The 19,287-nt window shown below is 57.6% G+C and overlaps 5 protein-coding genes across 5 annotated transcripts; 2 read left to right on the top strand and 3 right to left on the bottom strand.

The window, feature by feature from the left end:
- Positions 1-538: 538 nt before the first annotated feature.
- Positions 539-1,243, top strand: yesU (Uncharacterized protein; the record flags this gene model as incomplete). The annotated part of the gene is made up of 1 exon (XM_032029266.1): positions 539-1,243. The coding sequence occupies one exon, from the start codon at positions 539-541 to the stop codon at positions 1,241-1,243; it is 705 nt and encodes a 234-aa protein (XP_031890931.1).
- A 1,231-nt stretch (positions 1,244-2,474) lies between these two features.
- CGGC5_v014443 (uncharacterized protein) lies at positions 2,475-3,974 on the bottom strand (the record flags this gene model as incomplete). Its single annotated transcript, XM_032029265.1, has 3 exons — positions 2,475-2,722; positions 2,770-3,831; positions 3,881-3,974. 3 exons carry the CDS (start codon positions 3,972-3,974, stop codon positions 2,475-2,477), a joined length of 1,404 nt encoding a protein of 467 aa, XP_031890930.1.
- Positions 3,975-5,008: 1,034 nt separating this feature from the next.
- Positions 5,009-7,098, bottom strand: CGGC5_v014442 (Calcium channel YVC1; the record flags this gene model as incomplete). Its single annotated transcript, XM_032029264.1, has 3 exons — positions 5,009-6,645; positions 6,699-6,829; positions 6,884-7,098. The coding sequence occupies 3 exons, from the start codon at positions 7,096-7,098 to the stop codon at positions 5,009-5,011; spliced, it is 1,983 nt and encodes a 660-aa protein (XP_031890929.1).
- A 905-nt stretch (positions 7,099-8,003) lies between these two features.
- Positions 8,004-8,639, top strand: CHMP5 (Charged multivesicular body protein 5; the record flags this gene model as incomplete). Its single annotated transcript, XM_032029263.1, has 1 exon — positions 8,004-8,639. The coding sequence occupies one exon, from the start codon at positions 8,004-8,006 to the stop codon at positions 8,637-8,639; it is 636 nt and encodes a 211-aa protein (XP_031890928.1).
- A 181-nt stretch (positions 8,640-8,820) lies between these two features.
- fbxw1-0 (Beta-TrCP) lies at positions 8,821-11,946 on the bottom strand (the record flags this gene model as incomplete). Its single annotated transcript, XM_032029261.1, has 2 exons — positions 8,821-11,711; positions 11,769-11,946. 2 exons carry the CDS (start codon positions 11,944-11,946, stop codon positions 8,821-8,823), a joined length of 3,069 nt encoding a protein of 1,022 aa, XP_031891091.1.
- Between the last annotated feature and the right edge of the window lie 7,341 nt (positions 11,947-19,287).

Genomic DNA, 19,287 nt, shown 5'->3' with positions numbered 1-19,287 from the left:
GAGCAATCAAGATACGCAATGTTGAAAAGAAACCCCAGCAGCACTCAGTGTTATTGAGAAACAATCACATTTTCTTTGATTAATCACACCTTTCGCAATCACAATCACAACATCGCAGACGTTGCAGTAGCTGCCCCTCTGAGTTTAGCTCATGCATCCGTCAACCTCCCCCGTCCCCACCGCCGGGGGACCCCGGACTCGGTCCATCTCGGTGCAGCATCACACCGTTGGCGCAAGACGAAAGTTTTCCGACGCGCTTCTTTCGACCGCGCGCCAAGATGAGAGAAGAGGGGGAGCTTAAAATGAGGAAACATTTACTGAGCAGAAAACATTCATAAGGCACCGTCAGCCGCCCGGTCTGAGAATGTAACCCTTCTCCATCGTCTTCATCCTCAATCTCCAAAGGCAACCCGCGCACAGGGGACGATCCGACTACACGCCGCCCACCCCGCCCCGCACCCGCGCCGAACCTCCACCGGGCCCTTCCACCCCTCCATCAAAACCACTTCCTCCCCCGACATCCTCCTCCCCTCCCAAGATGCGCCTTCTCACCCCCCTCCTCTCCCTCGCCCTGCCCGCCATGGCCGCCGAACAACTCCTCTACTCTAACCCGCTCAACTCTACCGCCGACGTCGCCACCTGGATCCCCGAGGGGCCTCTCAACGTGACCGCCGTCAACGGCACCATCGAGCTCGCCGGCGCCGGCGGCCCGGACGACTACTTCGTCTACTGGGTGCCCGAGGTCTTCCCCGACGGCATCCGCATCACCTGGGAGTTCTCCCCGCGCGCCGAGCCCGGGCTCGCCATGTTCTTCTTCGGCGCCGCCTCCGCCGCCGAGGACGGCAAGCTCAGCATCTTCAACCCCAGCCTCAAGCCCCGCAACGGGAGCTACCCGCAGTACCACTCCAGCGACATCCGGACGCTGCATGCGTCGTACTTTCGGAGGCGGTGGCCTGAGGAGCGGGCGTTCCACCTGGCCAACTTGAGGAAGTCGCCTGGGTTTCATTTGGTTGCGCAGGGGGCTGATCCGTTGCCGCCTGTCCCTGATGCCGCAGGGGCGTTTTACAAGATCGAGGTTGTCAAGGATAAGAGGGAGGTCAAGTTCAGGATTAATGAGCTTCCCATCTTTGAGTTCAATGATGATAAGTCGACTGGGCCGGTGATTCGGGATGGCAGGATCGGGTTCAGGCAGATGCAGCCCCTGGTGGCTCGGTACCGCAACCTGCAGGTTTGGAAGCTCTGAGATGGGATGAGAGTTAGCAGATAAGGTAGTAATGTAATGAACCAAAACGCCATTTCTTGAAAGTTGATGTTTCCCAACCGCACCTTGTGCAAATAACAATTGAATTGTGGTAACTATGATAGCATATAAGATACTCATTCTGCCGATTGAACATTGACACAACCGATTGCGAAGGTGTCGCATCATCAATCAAACACAATGTCGGTGCTGGTGATGCTCATGTGCCTACAAAGCTGTTGCATTCAGTGTTGTCACATTCTCGCAAATAGCCAATATTGCGTATCTGTCGTCCATCGTCATCAATCAGTTCTCGCGAAGTATTCCGCAACTGGTGAGGCATATGTAACCATGATATTACACAACGAGAATCCTGCACTTTCAGGGGCAACGATGACCGATACTTTCGAAACCGTCGCAACGACGATGTCTCAAGCTCAACAAGCTCGTTGCACACAAGGCCACGAATGGTGGATTGCTCGAAAAAAAGCCGAGTTCAATGGTGTCCCCTCTTTTATGGTTGGAAGCATCGAAGGTTTGAAACATGGCTGAAAACACACCACCAACGGGGAAAGCCCCTCTGCTATAAAGCACTCCTAAACGACGCAGCGAAAGAAACCTAACAAGAACAAATCTGGTTTGTCGTTCTTGTCTATCGAGCCTGGATCTCAACTACCGCAGGTCACCTCGTCTCAAACACTACATCACGAAAACGCAGCGCCAGTTGGATGTGTGGTTGTGCACTTGTCGTCATTCATCCATTGGGTATACAAAAGGGAGAAGAACTAGACGGCAACGCTGCGCGGCGGGCAAAGAATCAAACGAGAAATCCGAACAAGCAGAAAAGCAAGTATCGAGACCAGACCGAGCCCTGGAAAGGAACCGCCGCAGCTATGCATTAGAAAAAGGGACAATGGAACGCTTAATTTTGTTGTTAACCACTCTCATCCTCCTCATTTTCATTCTATATGTGTCATGTCCAACAGATATATTTGGTTGGCTGACTTTCCTTGGAGTGGTTGTTGCGGGGCTTCCCCTATCGCGGAGGTGGAAGGAGGCACCCAGGATGTTTACAGTGAGGCGAACCAGCCTTATCTGGTGGGACAGGGGCTTCTTGCTGGATCATCTCGAAATGATGTTGCCAACGGAAATCACTTCTTTTGAACTTTGATGGCAATGGTATCTCTATGCATTAAGAACCGATTATCGACTTAATCATCATCTAGCAACTGTCTCAGTCATCATAGTAATCATGCAACTCCTCCTCATACTCCTCCCTCGCCTCACGCAACGACTCGCGATCACTGCTGCTGCAGCTCGACCCCCGCGCGCTGGCCAGCTCCTCCTCGTATTCCCTCCTGGCCTCCCGCAACGACTCCCGGTCGCTCTCGTCGCGCTCGTACTCGCGGTAGCGGTGCTCGGATCCAGAATCGCTGCCTCGTTCGTATCGCTCCTGGTGGCGCTCTTCATCGGAGTCGGAGTCTGCAAAACTGTTAGTAATCTGGCTTGACAAGAGACAAGCAACATACCCAGAGCGTTCGCAATAAGGGCTCCTCCTATGGCGCCAACAGCAAGACCACCCGCCACGCCGAGAAGCATGTTACTGCTGCTGCTCTTCTTCTTTTTCTTCTCCTCGCTGCCCTGTTCGTACTGCTCACCGTACGGGTGTCCGTACGCCTGCTGCTGAGGCTGGCCGTACGGCGAAGCTTGCGGCTGCCCATACGGCGATCCGCCACCGTACGGGGATCCTGAAGGCTGGCCATATGGAGATGCGTGAGGCTGTCCGTACGGAGATCCCTGAGGCTGTCCATACGGCGATCCCTGCGGCTGGCCGTATCCAGGCTGACCGTACGATCGGTTCGGATCATGATACTGCGGCTGTTGATGAGGCTGACCCTGCTCGTAATTATGTCCCGCGTAGTACCCCGCAGCAGCACCCGCAACCGCTCCCGCCGCAGCAGCACCAGCGGCATACTCCGCCGGCGAGTGCCCGCCATACCCCGGCTGGGGCGAGTGTCCACCATACCCCGGACGCGGCGAGTGCCCTCCTCCCGCATACCGATCCTCGTACCTCGGCTCCGGCGGTGGCGGCGACACGACGGGCGAGGGCGGCGCAGGCGGCTCCCACTGCGTCGAGTTGTTCGGGCTGACGTAGTACCACCGCCCGCTCCGCTCATCGAACCTCTTGGCCCAGCCCTCCGGCAGACGCGGCGAGGGCGGGCGTTCATAGCCGTGCTCGGGCGGCGGCGGGCGGTACGGGTTCGCGCTCTCCCCGTACGGCCGGTGCTCGGGGCGCGGAGACTCTGAGGGGTAGGGGCTCTGCTGGTCGCCGTAGCGGTGTTCTGGGCGTGGCGAGTCCGTGGGATAAGGGGCCTGGGCGCCGTAGGTCCCGGCTGCGGCGGCAGAGAACGCGCCTGCACCGTAGGAAGCGGCGGCGGAGCGCTCTGGGTCGGCGGTGCCGAAGGCGTCGGGGTGCTCGCGCTTGTACTCGTCGGCGCCGTTCTGGGGGCCGCCGGCGTAGCCTGAGGGGGGCTGGCCGTCGTAGCCGCCGGGGTGGGAGCCGTGGTTGCTGTAGCCAAAGTCCTTTGATCCTGGGGGCGGGTCAGAAGGAGCCTGCGGGAGTGATGTGAAGAGGCTCACCGTATTCGTGCTGGATCTCGGGATCGTCGGGGATGGTGAAGCCGCCTAGCTGGGAGGCCAGCTTCGCGACGTCGAAGTTTCCGAAAAGCGACATTTTTTCGTGGTTGATGTGTTGCTGTGCGGTAGTGACTGTCGGAAAGTTGGGATGAGCGCCAGGTGAAAAAAACCGTGGATGTCGTCGCGCGACGGTGGTGAGGTGGTTGTGACCTGAGTGCGTCGCGGGGTCAAATGACGATGCGATGCGATGGCGGGGTGTGACTTTTTGAGGTTGGTTGGGCCACGAGGGGCTCCCAAAAAAATCAGATGCGAGCACAAAAAGTACACAGCAGAGAGGCCAACCACCACTGACCAGCGGACCCTCCCGTGGTCGACTGGAAGAGCTAGTGCCTGCTTGACGGAGGATTCGTAATGTGGTTGATTGGTGCTGCAGGCTGCTGCACGTCAGATTGGCTCTGTTTGGTTCTGTTTGGCGACGATGGGATGCACCTCCACGTGTTTCTCGGCACCTCGGAAGCGTGGCAGCTGGGCGTTGTTTTGGTGTTGCTGCAGTGGAGGGGCTACCAACACCCAATTTTACTGCATAATAGCAGAAAATCAATAGGTAGTGACATTCGCATGGCAGGGACCCCCACGTTCTGCTGCCATCGTCTAAAGTCCGCCGCGGGACGACCCGCACATCTGATAGGGCTGAATCAAGGCGTTCTTCTTTGCATTCCTGATATACCTTATGTCTGCTTCCTGCCTATTTTGTATTTATGAAAGCATTCCGTGACACAGGAGCAATAGATTGCCTGGTTTCCCCGTATCTTGGTGACCATCTTTGATGCAGGGAAAACATCTTCAGACTTCGTAAAATTAGAAATGACAACAACTAGTAGAAGTAATAAAAGGAGAGATGCCAGTGCAGCTGGTATAGCCACTATAGCATAGTCAGTTGAAGTAGTTCACCGCGATTGTAAATATCCTGGGACTATGCATGCTTCAAAACAGAAGACTCAATTCATCATACTGGACCGATGAACGCCAGCAAATGCTATTCAAAACCCAAGTCTACCCAACCCCCAAACGCCCATTATTCTACCAAGACCCATGATCTAACCAACATAATCCTACAACCCGTAAACCACCTCACTCATCATGCTCCAACACCGCCGTCCTGACCCCCGCCCGCAACCTCACGCCCTCCTCCTTCTCCTCCAGCGCATCCAGCCCCTCAATGAGATCCGCCACATCAGGCGGCGGCCGCGTCTCGAACACAGCCTGAATATCCCCGTGCGGACTCAGCCCCGAAAACCTCCACCACCGCCTCCTCCCTCCTCCCCCGGCCACCCCCCTCCGCGCCCGCCGCGAGAACAGCCGCCGCTCCCACAGGCTGATCAGCAGCAGCGTCGGCAGGTTTACCACGCGTATCAGCGCCACATTCACCCTATGAAACGTCTCCGCCTCCACGAAGAACCGCACCGGCGCGAGCACCACCAGCGCAAACACATTAAACGGCGGCGGGTACATGAACAGCGCGTCCGACCTCACCCCCTCGAACGTCAGCACCGCCCGCCGGAACTGCACCTCCGCCTCCTCGCCCCGCACAATCTTCGAAAACGTGTTCGTCAGCATCGCCACCAGGATCGTCAGGAACAGGGTATTCCCCAAAAACGCGAACCCGATCATCAGCGCCGGGCCCAGCAGCACGTGGAACTGCACGCTCTCCTCGATCCCCGTGCCGTCGAGCCCGAACCAGATCCAGAGCATCCACTTGCCGATCGTGAACCAGGAGGGTGTCTCGTTGAGGTTGTCGTTCGAGTCGATCAGCCACTGCAAGGCTAACAAGAACCCCATGAAGCACCAGCACGCGAGCAGCGACACCAACAAAAAGTCCGCCATCATCGCGTGCAGCGAGATCAGCACGATGTTGTCCGGCGCAATGTTGAACGCCACGCGCGTGAGCAGGATCGGCGCCGCGAGCGGGAGCACGTGCGGGCCGTGGCCGTCCGGGAAGCTGCCCGCCGCGACGTCGTACACGCGCGCGAGGATGTAGACGCCGTAGATGCACGAGAAGGTCACGTCGAGCCAGGACCAGAGGTTCTGCGCGTGCACCGCCCAGCCGTGCTCCACGATGGCCGCCACCTCGTCGAGCACCCACCCCGCCGCGTATATACAAAACAAAAACTCGTACACCTCGTTGCTGCTGCGGCGGTACAGCATCGCCATGAAGTACAGCACCATCAACAACAAAAACTGCCCCAGCTCGATCAGATTCCGCGCGCGCGGCACGATGAGGCGGTAGTGGTTGAGTATCGGCGCCTTGCGCGGGTCGTACAGCGAGATGGGCCGGTACTCGAAGTGATCTGGCAGTATATCGACAAAACTAAGCGGCGTGTAGACCACGCGCCCCTCGTACACGGCGGTGACGACGCGCTGGCAGCCCGCGGAGGCGATGAAGCCTTTGCTCTCAGAGAGGATGGCGAGCTCGAGCGCCGTGAGCTTGCGCTCGTGGCCGCCGGGGCGCGGCTGCACGGCCCACTGGCGGCGGCTGCGGCCTTCGAACTCGACGGCGGAGGGCGCGCCCTCGAAGGGGTCGAAGCCGCCGACGAGCATGCGCGAGAGGGCGAGCAGGCCCTGCGCGCCCGGGTTGTCTTCGTGGAAGCGGCGGAAGAGGCGCGTGGCGACGAGTTCGGCGAGGGCGGCGCGGGCTTTGGCGAGGGGTTGGTGGATTGTTGAGGAGTGCTGGCGGAGGAAGTACAGGCGGTTTGCGAGCAGGCAGTAGACTGTGCCGGATGTCAGTGTCTGGGGGGTTGCAGGTGTGAGGGTGTAGGCGTACCTATCGTGACGTCCTTTGGGTTGTAGAGTCTGTCCACGAGCGGCCGGACAATGCGCACATTGAGCCGCGGGTCGCTGAGCTGGTCGACGGTGTACGGGTCGTCTATGCTCGCGACAATGAGGCGGCGGACTCTGGCCTCGGTCAGCACATACTCTGCACCTCTCACATCCACGGAAAGCATTTACCGATGCATCGACACGTATACAGGCAACGCCTCCCCCTCCTCGACGGGCCCTCTCACCTCGTCGTCACCGAGACACGCCTCCGTCTCGGAGCCGCCAGCGGCCGCGGGCTCTTCATCCTCGTCATCATCCCCAAACCGCGGGCTGAGCATCGGCTCGCGGCCCGTCCACAGCTTCTCCTCCTCCATCTGCGCCAGCTCCTGCTCCGACCGTCTCATTGTACGTCTGCGTCGCAAGTACATTCACGTCTTCACAGTCACATGTGGGAGGTCTTTTCTCTTCCTTGGGGGCCGGTTTCTTAGGGACAGTCTAAAAACGTAGATGGGAGAAGAAGGGAGGGTTTGTGAGTTTATGATAGCCTCGCAGGGTTGCTCACATAAAAGGGACACGGAAAATGGCAACAGGTATCCTTTTAGTCATGGTAATCTTGGCGTGCTTCATTTGCTGCGATGCCCGGCACGGGGGAGAACCCATTAGGTAACGGGTAAGCGGCCGACTCGTGGCACCTACGCGGATGGCTTACCCCTGAGAATGGGCATTTGCAGGGCGGCGGCATATCGAAATGTTCAGTTTGCGAATGCAGACCTGTGATGAGAAGACCAGGTATGAATGCATGCTAGGTCAGCCAGGGGACTGTGGTATGTCATTCGATTTGAGCCGAATCGGTAGATGAAGTTGGCCTACACAGACGCTTGTCCGGTTATTCGAGTTATCCAAACACGGAGAAGTAGCATAGGTTGAAAGTGTGAACAGGAAATTTTAGAATCGCACAAATTGCGATGCTCGGTATTCGGCAGTCGACATCGTATTTGATCTCGGTTCCTAATCCCCGGAATGAAGCTGAAAGACCGGGATTGGTCAGCCAAGCCTCACGACCTACAGGCCAGCATGGAACATGGCACATCGGATAAACTCGGCTCCGATCCCACCGCGGGGTCTATCGATACGCACCCAAGCTCCCGGCCATCACCACCCGCCGTCCACGCAACGTCATCCAGGCAACCAGCACCTTCAAAAACAAACACTCACCACCCTCCACCTCCCAGTACTACCAGCACCACCACCAGAACCGTACATCGCCAACCCACTCCCATATCGTGCCCGCGGCACCCCCAACCTCACAATGAACCGCCTCTTCGGCGCCGCCCCCAAAGGGCCCAAGCCGACCCTCAACTCCGCCATAACCAACATCGACGACCGCATCTCCTCAATCGACGTGAAACTCTCCGCCCTGACCGCCGAGCTGCAAACCTACCAGTCCAAGCTCTCCAAAATGCGCGACGGCCCAGGCAAGAACGCCATCAAGCAAAAAGCCCTCAAGGTCCTGCAGCGCCGCAAAATGTACGAGGGCCAGCGCGACCAGCTGCAGTCCCAGGTCTGGAACATGGAGCAGGCCCAGACGATGCAGGACAACCTCAAGAACACAATGGCCACCGTCGACGCCCTCAAGACGACCAACAAGGAGCTCAAGAAACAGTACGGGAAAGTCGACATTGACAAGATCGAGCGGCTGCAGGACGAGATGGCGGATTTGATGGACATCGGGAATGATATCCAGGAGAGTTTGGCGAGGAGCTACGATGTGCCTGAGGATGTGGATGAGGCGGAGCTAGATGCAGAGTTGGAGGCGCTGGGTATGGAGGCGGAGCTGGAGCCGGAGATGGGCACCGTGCCGAGTTTCTTGCAGGACGAGCTGCCCGACTTTGTGGACGAGGAGCCGGCGAAGGAGGGTGCCAAGGTCAAGGAGGCTGCGGGTTAGAAGTGATGATTGTTTGCACGGAAAACACGGCGTTGAGGGCGTTGGGCCAGTTTGCGAGCACGTGTCGTCCATTACTCTTTGAATTTATACATCTACCGTCCAAACGCCACTATGCCATGATAAACCTGTCAACTTCCCCTCCTGATACAACTATGCTATGTCTGTGAATGCTGTCCAACATCTAATCTACTGATCCAAAGAGGCAGAGGCGCGCCACTTCGCGCAGCTCCTCGTCGCCATTCGTAAAGTCCCACCCAACAATGACAGTTGTCTGACTACAACAAATGATTCTGTGGGCGTCGTACTGCAGCTTGAACACCCGCGCGGGCCCGTTGTCTGCGTTGGCAATGTGCGGGTGGTGCGCCGCCGCGCCTCCATCAGCGTCCGGCACCGGGTTTTGAGCTCCCTGCACCGGTACGGGCGTAGCCTGCGTTTGCACAGGGGCGCCGGGCTGTGTGGGCTGCGCATTGGCTGGGGGCTGCGACGATGAGCGAGCCTGGCCCTGGTTCTGGTTCTGACCCTGAATCAGCAAGTGCCCTTGCACCGCCGGTGATGGCGTCTGCGTTGCGCCGGGCGTAGCCGATCGTTGAGGGATATTCGTAGGCGCTGAAGTAGTGCGCATCGACTCGAGGTTGGCAGTTGTCGTGTGGGCAATGTAGTGCCGTCTCGCAGGTCTTTCAACATCAACAGCAGGAGCCTCAGATGGGCGGAACGGGGGCGCAGAGAAGTCGATTTGCGTCAAGTCAAACCCGCCGGGCGCACTGTCGTCTAGCTCAAGCGAAGGGAGCGTGGCCGGAGCAAGCGGCTGAGCCTCACGGGTGGCAGCGGCAGTCGCAGCGGCTCGAGCACGAGCTTGGGTAAACTGGATTTCCAACGACGCAGCCTGCAGAATCTGCCTCAGCTCAGTCCTCGTGCGCGGGTTAGGTTCTCTGGCAATGGTGGCCTGGATGTGAGAAGTGTAGGCAAGCATCGTAGGGTACTCCATCAGGGCGCTTCGCAAGTGCTGAGGTCCTTGAGGTACCGTGATTTCAATCATGTGTATGAATGATTGAGCGGACTCAGGGGTGATGGTCGCAATGATGGGCTGATTGATGGATGTCCTGGCTTGAGCCTGGGCCTTTGCCTCAGATGCCGCTCTCCAGGCAACCTGCGCCGCCGCCGCACCTTCTTCTTGACGCAAACGATGAACGTCCTTCCAAACACCCTCTTTGTCGCGGCGCCAGATGATGATAGTCTGATCGTACGAGCCGGACACGATGCGGGCATACTTGCCGCCGCCACCTCCAGGAGGAATGTTGGCGCCGTAGGCTGTGATGTCTTCGGGCTTGCTGCTGCCGGCGTTCCTAGGCCTGCTGCGGCGACTGCTACTGCCCTGTTCACCGTACGGACTGACTTCGCCCTTCTGAACCGCCTCAAAGTATTTCTGATCGACTCTCTTCGCCTCCAGCTTGTCCTCCTCGGCGCTGTACGGGAGATCGCCGAACCCAGCCTGAACGGTTCGGACAAGGTTATTGTGAGCGCGCAGGCTGGCTACCTCGAGACCAGTGAACCTATCAAACACCTTGACCTCGTTGTCGCTGCTGCCACTAACAATTCTTCGGCCATCGTACTGCACGCACGCAATGCCCTTGCTATGGCCAACGACGGTTCGGATGCAAACCTGCTTCGCCCAGTCCCATACCTTGATATTGCGATCTCCGCTGGCGGACACGATTTCATTGTCGCAAATCTGAACAGCGTTGACAGCGGCGCCGTGGCCGTCCAAGACACCGATCATTGTGTAAGGGGGCTTGACCGGCAGGTCGTCCATCGGATTGGAGTATCCGTAGTCTCGCACGTGGGTTGGGACGGGATAGATGATGTCAGAATCCCCGTATCCGGGGTCGCCGTACTTGAGCGGCCTACGGTTAAAGATCTTGATCGACTTATCCTTTGAGCAAGTCACCAAGATGCGCTTGTCGAACTTGACGTTGAGCACAGATTCTGTGTGCGCGTGTGACAACCGCTGGATCATTTGACCTGTCGAGAATCGCCAGAGAATGACATCAGAGTCACTGCTGCCGGACACAATCAAGTCCTCGTCTTTATCCGCGTCGAACTGCAAGCACAAAACGGAGCCGTTGTGGCCCTCAAGCGGTTTTCTTAACAGCTTGTAGTTGATCAAGCTCCAAATGCGGATTGTGCGGTCCCGACTACCGCTGACGAGGTATTCCTTGTCATACTGCAAAGTATAGATGCACTCTGTGTGGCCATCTTGGGGACGGTCAGGACGAGGAAGCTGGAAGTTAGAATACCTGCCGAGCTCCCAGTTCCTCTCGAGACGCCGACGCATCGTGTAAAGATACCTCCAGTTGAGACGATACTTGGAGCTTGAGGCGTCCCAAGACCACAGCTTGGACTCTGGAACACCGGGGGGGCGCCCATCACAAGCGTTCGTCGGGACCATGGACGGCAGCGAATCTTCCCCAACAAGCGTACTCTGGTGGAGCGGGGATGCTATGCCCTTGCCCTTGGAGTCAACTCTGTCCGCACTACGGCTCTTGGACCCTGAGGAGCGGTCCATGTCGACGTCTACAGGTGTGGGCGTGGCGGAATTTCTGCCGAAGCCGGTGAAGGACGACGCGGGGCTACCGAAAATGCTGTTGCCGGTCACGGACTCCTCCGTCTTTAGGGGCCGGTCGACGTCGGTCATTTCCAAATCGTTGTCTTCGGAGATGGCCCGCTTCTTATACGTGTGGCCGTCCTCGGATGATCGAACCCGGTGGAGGGTGTAGTTCTTGTGCCGCTCGTTGAGACTGTCCTCGTGTCTCTGGATCGCCTCGTAGTCGGCCTTCCAGCCTTCAAGGTGGTACAGCTGCTCCCACAGCTTCCTGTCGAGAGCCAGGTCATGCCACGCGCGGCACGAGCCGGCGACGCGGATCAGAGCAACTGGGTCGAGGTAGCCTAAAATCTTAAGACAGACTTCGGGAGGCAGGTACTGGATGAAGTCGATGTAGAGGCGGGGGTGCATTCGCTTGACGAGCTCGACGACGCCGGAGGTGGGCATGTTGTTGATGATTGTCATGGCGAGTTCTGCAGGAACACACAGTCAGTTCGTATGCATCAGAGACTCCTCGTCGCGATACTTACCCATCTTCTCATCGTTGGTCAAGCTGGGGACGCGCCTCTGGAGGATGGCCGTCAGTTCCTCGTGGGCAGGCGTCCTACCGCTGGTGCCAGAGCTCGAGGCATCCTGGGCGCCGCTGAAGCTGGGGTTGAGGGGGTCCTCTGAGTACCCCTCGTCGGGCTGAGAGATGAAGGCGGCCATTGTGGGCGGCGGGGGTCGTCGGGGTGGTGAGATGCAGCGCGGGCTGTGGTCGCTACAACTCTAGTGATGGGACGTGTCGTCGCGGGCCATGCGGGCTGGCGGAAGAAGGCTGAAGGGCTCGTGCTCGGCGGCGGAAGCTGTGCGGAACGACGGGGGATCAGACTGGGTTTTGGTTTGCAGCGGCAACGACGGTGGCTGACGGACGGGGGAGGCAGCCGCACGGAGCGAGTTCAAAGCAAGTATTCAGAGCCTCAGGCAGGGCGATACTGGCAAGGCAACTCTGGTCGTTGGGTTGCGAATTGATGCCAGGGTCAGCGGTGCGGGTGACGTAAATGGGGCGGATGATGTTTGGTGCGGTGGTGATGTCGACCGCGATGCAATGGCACGGTACCGTCTAGTGTTGCATCCAAAGGAAAAAGCAGGGAAACGATGCTGGATGGTTTGCTGGTTGATGGATGGGTCGAGAAGATGGATGGAAGGGGAGAAAGGAACAAAAAGGAGGAGATGAGATGGGACGAAATGGGATGTCAGGTTTGCTTGTTGTTGGTCGGTTGGTTGCAATATTTGCCTTGCCTGCCTCCAAGCTGCAGTCAGTCAGTCGGTGGGTGAGAGCGGGAGGGTGAGGTGTGGCTGGAGGAGGCGCCTTCACTGGCTGGGGAGGGGGGCCCTTGGTCTTGGGAGTTGGGGCTTTGGAGGAGCTGGTTGGTATCCCGTACCTCTTGCAGTGGGCGGCTTTGGGGGTCGCAGCAGGTGCAGCCTGGAGCCTGTTTCTGTTCTGGCAATTCTGACTACCTACGCAGTGAGTTGGAGGAGGGGAAGGGGAAGGGGAAGGGGAAGGGGACACTCCCGCTGGAAACAATGCAACGCCTGCCAGACCTGCAAGCTGCACGACTGTGGCGTCGCGGATTGGCCGGCTTGGGGGAGGACAAGAAAAGGCAGCCCGCCGCAAATGGAAGGACGCACAGCGACACAGACTGACAGACCAGACCTCCCTCACAATCACCACCAGTTCAACTGCCCGTCAACGACAATGAGCGGCACCTGAGCCAGCAAGAGGGGCACCAGAGCAGAGAAAACAAGGCAGAGGCAAGCCCCCCGTCCAGGGGTCCAGCGTCCCTGATCCTCCCCCTCCACAGCATTCCACCCGTGGCGTTGAACCCTGAGCCGATTTTCAGTCGTGCGGAGTCCCGCCGCCGCTGCGCTGCGCGGGCGGCCACTAGGAACGGAGGCGACGGGGCCGGGAGGCGAATCGGCGGCAATATCGGTGGTGGTGGTCGTCGTCGTCGGTATGCGGCACCATCACCTTGAATGCTTCTTCTCCCGAGAAAGAAAACTCACGATAGCTTATGCCAACCTACAGCCTGTCCCCCATATCTGCGATTCCCCTCTGATCGTCGACAGTATCAACAACACCATCAGCTAGCTTCATCATCTTGCTTTAAGTCGCTGCATGTCATCACATCAGAGTGGCGGGCTGCAGATCCAGAGGCCATCGCGGGAAGACCATGACCATGACCTCACACAGGTGGAGTCTACCGGTGGATCGCACCACTGTGCATGATCAAAAGGCGGAATTGGACAGCGGACAGCCAGGCGGCAGCCCCAGCGAAGCCATTTCCATCCCCCTCCACCACCAGCCGCAATGCCTCATGTACTGTGTGAAGTCTGTCATCATCAACTCCAACGCAGTCCAATGCGAGCCTTTCCACAGTGTGAAATCAAAACCCTCTCCTGGTGCCTCACCCACACTCTCTCATCTTCATGTGTACTAGTGTCTGTATAATGCACCAACACCTTATTTACGCCTCAAGATAGCCTTTCCCCTCGCAGCTGTTGCCGTCTCTAAAAGACCAAAACTCAATCTCTCCCATTCCAACCTTGCAGAAGAAACATCCCGAGCACCGAGCCTCTGGTCAAAATGCGATTCCCATAGTCACCGATGATCCTTACCTAATTGCCATGTCTCTCATCGTTAGACTGACTTTGCTAAGCCTCTCGGTCCTCCGACACTGGTTCATCACATATCGACAATATTCTTCTGAGACCTCTCCCGAAGCTTCTTTCCTTCAAAATCGTCACCTCGACGCCAGTCTTGACCTCACCTGTAAACTCTTACCTGTTCAGGCGCAGAGTCAGCATCATTGCCTCTTCATATCAATGATATACTGTGGCTGACATCAACGGTTGCAAGCCCTGCACACGGGGCCGATGCGAGGCATATTTAGACACCACAAGTGCAGATGCCAGATACCATGATCTGCATCTAACCCCTCAGCCGCATCGATCAACGCGGAACATTCAGTCCTGTTTGCTGCTGCAAATCTTGTCCAAGGTTACCTTGCTCTCTTGAAAAACCTTCCAGCCACCTGTCAATGACACGTGTAGATCAGCGAGCGGCAACATCTGCCCTGATCAATAATAGTAGCTTCCCCCCTCACTCGCGAGCGTAAATATGACCAGCTTGCTAGGATTCGTTGCTTGGCAGGTTGACAGAGCTGAACTGCATCTGCGAATATCGTTAGCTCCAAACAACAGACATGCGTTTCTCCAAGGCTGTCCTCTTTTCGCCATCGCCGAGCCGGACAATTGAGCAGCAAAAGCAAGCAGTAAATGTCGGGGCTTTCCACTAGCATGTCGACTCGTTCGGCCGCCGCACCGACCGCTCTCTTACCCCTCCCCCGATGGTCGCCCGCTCCGGTTACCCACATGCTTGCGTCTTTTCTCTGCCCCCTCTTGAACAAGAGGAACCCATCGTTGCTCAAACCCGTCGTTGCACCGCAAGTCCACATGTTGCGCAGAGCAACCGTACTGTACGACTCGCTCAATGAGGCGACCGAGACGCGCGATTCAACTCGGCACATAGGCAAGGGAAGGTTCCGTCGCAATCAGTCAGCACAATATGTCGCCCGCAGAGCAGTGTCAAACCCAAACTGAGTTCCTGGGTGTTCGCTTTTCCATGCCTCGCCCGGGTCTACCTCGCTCCCCAGCTGCGCAGAATCTGCTTGATGGCATCATGGTTCTTGGCAACCAACCCGTCGTGCCCACCACCCTCCATGCTATCCGCCCAAGCAACTCAGGATTCGGGCCGTTGCGCAATAATAGCAGCAACTGCGGCCAAGAAACTTTGATCGCATTCGCAAGACTCAATCTTCACCTCACTCGCGTGCGGAGCGGTGACATCTTCCGGTCGGGCGGGCTGCCGCTTCGAAAGGAATTTCAGAGAGACAGCGGACCACCCTAAAAGGATTTTCCGGGGTGCTTCGGCTCTTGGTCGGATCCACTGCGACTCCCACCAACGAGGGTTAAGCCGATGTGGTGCATGGGCGGGAGGTTTGTCCCGATAGACTATGCCGAGTTGGTGACTGGCTCGAGAGCCTCAGCCCAATGGCCAATAGCGATATCTTGGCCAGACCTTAGACGCCGCCGCCTGGTCACTTGAACTGCTACTTCCTTCTGATGCCCTCGTGCCATTTTGTCGTCTGGATACTATTGGGTCTCAATGCCTGATCAAACGGTTGTTGCAGACCAAGACGAGGTGAGGGGCAGAGGTCGCGGTAACTTGCAATGCAGGCTTCGGCGGCTGCTGCGTCGCCGAAAGGCATGATCGAACGAGCCCGCGTACCGGTGAGCCGGTCGCAAGCACAGTCCATTTCCCCGTTCCCTCAAGCGGGCGCTGAGTCTCAACTATGCCGCCTCAGTAGGGCTCCGGCGTCCATGATCAGTCACCGTCGACGCCTCTATCCCACCCTCCTGCAGAAAACCGCCCATCCGGGCAGCATCCCGGACAGCCCAGGCCGAGAGTGAGACGCACCGTTGAAGCCTCAAAGGCCCCTCACGTCCGGGGCTGAGGTGAAAGTGGTGACACAGGCTCGCACTTTGCTTTTCAGAGCCACGCGAAGGGGAAAGAGAAGGCGCGAGCGTTGGGCCTAGTGTCAATAGCCACCCACAGCCAAGTAGGAAGTAACCTGAGGGTTGCAGATAGAGCTGCAAGGCATCGCAAACAAGGCACAGCGTTGCAAAGCAGCGGCGGTTGCAGCAGTAGTTCCTTGGAGAGCCCTTCATTCGGAGTGGGTTCCGCGGTCGCCTTGCGGTGCGGCCTGGCCCTGGCCTTGTTGCAGAGAAGGGCTGATTGGGGTGGTATGGGTTCGATTCGTACCTGATCCCAAAATAATTGTCATGTGAGGCTCCAACCGTTTCTCTCGTCGTGGTGGAGCGGCCTTCTTCCAAAACCTCCCAGAGTGCATGAACTGGGTGTTTCAACTGTCTTGACGTGTTTTGGTTAGCCGCGATGGAGGGTCTGGCCGGGCTGAACCCGCAGTTCTCGTAAAGATGGGCTGCTGCTCCTCAGTCCTGGACCTACAGACATCATCCGGTAGACGATTTAGGTTTTTTGATGGGTCGTGCTGGGCGAATGACGATTTCTGCCCACGGGCGACGGAAAGGCCGTGTGTCGAGCAGACTGACAGCGACTCTGCAGAAGGCGCTCGAAAGGAAGGCTTCAAGAGACCCTGAAGGGACAAGAGAGCAGAGTCAGAAAAGGCCAGGATGGGCTGTTTTGTTGGAAATCTGGCAGGGTAGCTCCGTGCATTGAGGCATCGAAACAACAGACGGATGGGAGACGCTCATGCGCCTGTCTGAGAGCCCGCGGGCGGTAGGTAGTCAAGCTCGCAGCTGTCGGTCGGGCGGCTTTAGTTGAGTGCTGACGGGCAGCCCAGCACAGGGATTCCATCGAAAGCATTGGCCCTCGTTGTCGTTACCTTAGCAAGCGGCAGAGCAACAGCCGGCGTTGGTTGCTAGAAGGGACGGAGAGCGATGTGATCTGAACCGGGGAAGAGACGGCGAGATGATGGGGGAGGCCCGAAGACTGCAGACACGACACGGCGAGAGGGCTGTGCTGGGCGGCGGACGCAGTATGGCGCGCTGCTAGTTTCGAGCATGAGGCGGCCGAACCCGACAGCACCATGGCAGTTGCGCAGTGGTGGCCAACGTCCGACGACGCTGCGACTGGCTAGGGTTAAGGAGAAAACGCAGCTTTGGGTAAATCTAAATGGTGTTGCTGAAGTTGAAGTCGCAAAAAGGTACAATGGACGAGACTCGTGATCGTGACATTCGGTGCTTTCCCTCGGGTGTCTTATCGCACCTGTCTTCCTTGCCTTATCGGGAAAGGGAGCAAGAGACATGGAGACTGGAAGGCACCTTCTTTCTGGTAGGAGAAGGCAGGCAGGTACGGGGTACTTTGCACGCATGAGGTACCTGCGCAGGAAGGAAGGAAGGACTGCACGGGATCTACCCTACCTCCTTAGTGGGAACGCCCTGTCTTATCAAGCAATCACCTCATCGAGACGCTCCATCTTGCAATGCAGTTGTTGGGTCTCTTACTCTTTGGTCGACTCGATGAGAACTTTTGCAGTCAACTGTGGTCTGAGAGATGCTGGAGGAAAGTGGGCAGTCGGCTCATTGCCCTTCGCAACGACGATGACGGATCAATCCAAATTTGCAGCGGGGAATCCAGGCGAGAAGGTTTACTGCATAGTACGGCCTACTCCGGCACGATAGTGAATCAAAGGTTGACGATTACCAACGGCCAGCGATTGCGGCAGGTAAGCAAGTCAGGCATTTGTGCTTAGCACAGGAGACAACCATTAGATGTGGTGCGCCAAGTACTCACGTACTGCAGCGGTGATGGAGCCTGGTCAATCAATCTGGGACCACCGGCGGCCAACTTAGATCCGAGGAGGAACTGCGGGCAGCGGCTGTCGTTGACGTCTTGCGTGTACTTCATTTACGTGGGATGGCACTGTAATACTGGCAGCAATATCACGGCTACTATGCCGGGAGATGCCCGTTGGCGATATGCTCGTCATTCAGGGCATGATGATGGCTCACGTCAAAAGGAGGCAGAATGGTACACGGGCAGAATTCCGTTTTGCTGATATGGATCGCACGAGAATATTCTCGCGATGTTTCCCATTATTTGTGTCTGTCCCTGGTTCCCTCTCTCTCTCTGGGTCAGACTCTTGCTTTGCATCTGCAGAAGGAGCCAGACTGGATAGATGCCCCTCACCACCACCCCTATTTTTACGTGCCTGTGTTATCTCTCGTTCCATTGACCTTCTCGAACAATGCAGTGCACGCCGTGTCGCCCTCCCTGCTCTTTTGCTGCCCTTCTTCAACCCGGCTAGAATTGTTCTCCCTCGCAGCTGCAGGACCGGGGTCGAGGGTTTGGTGTGCCTGCTGCCCACCACTACGCAGTACGTTGCCCTCTCTCGACACCATCAGGTGTCGAACGTCGGAGCCTCTCTCTGGCCAGTGAACTGTACCAATGATGTAGGCCCGACTGCGTGTGTGTTCGTAGATGGGTATGGATATGCTCTTAGTTGTGGTGTTGAAGCAACTCTGAAAGGACGCAGCGAGCCACCCAGGGCAAGCAGGACTGCCAGGTGAGGTGCTCCGTAGGGTAAGGATGCCACGCGGGCACCATTCCAATCAATGGGAGACGTGAATCTGTCCACTGCGACGGGAGGCCAGTCTCGATCAAGACTAGCGCGGCAACCCGCTAATTTGAAACGCCCAAAACCTCCATCGGAATCAATGCGCGCAGCCTGAGGCCCTGAGAGGCCTTGCCCGGCTTCCCAGGTCGCTCCTTCCCTGCCCGAGAGGTACAGCGTACCTACCTTACCTGCTGCTGTTGCGTACATGCTGCACCTGAGGTGGAGGGGAGCGTCACTGCCAGGAAGGAACATCCGGTGCGTACCTACCTAAGGTACTGCGACGTGCCCTGAGGGTGCTTGCTCTTCCAGCAGTCATTCACCACCTCAGGCTATCTGTGTCTTCCCAGCCGCGGGAGTCTGTCCATCTGTCTGGTCGGTCTTCACACCCACGCCAGATGTACCCGGTACTCCCAGGCCTCCCCTCCCCTCCCCCCCATTTCCCTACCAGATTCCCTCCTCTCGCAACAGCGCAAAGACCGACACCGCATCCAACGAGAAACTGCATGCTGGAATCAGACTTGGCTGGCCTGACCTGACCTGGCCTGACCTTCTTCACTTGGGTTGCCTTTCCAGTCCACCACCATGGGCTAGGAGACGCCGGAGACACACACACACACACACACCAACACACACACACACACCACACAAACGCACATGCACACAGCCTACCTTGCCTTAAGGTACAGCACGATACCCTCCTCGAACTAACCCGTCCCTCAACTGTCAAGGCTTCCCCTTCCTTGCCTTACCTCGCCTTACCCTGACCCTCTTCCTACTTGTTCTCTTCTCCCACCTCCCAAGAAGAACCTCGTCCCGGTTGCGCACCCAACCCAGGTCCCAGTCCCAGCCC

The sequence above is a fragment of the Colletotrichum fructicola genome (assembly GCF_000319635.2).
Source record: "Colletotrichum fructicola Nara gc5 chromosome Unknown KSG_Nara_v1_contig09, whole genome shotgun sequence".
NCBI classification, from domain to species: Eukaryota; Fungi; Ascomycota; class Sordariomycetes; order Glomerellales; family Glomerellaceae; genus Colletotrichum; species Colletotrichum fructicola.
Note: the sequence above shows the minus strand (reverse complement) of the source record. Positions and strands in the feature narration are given on the sequence as shown.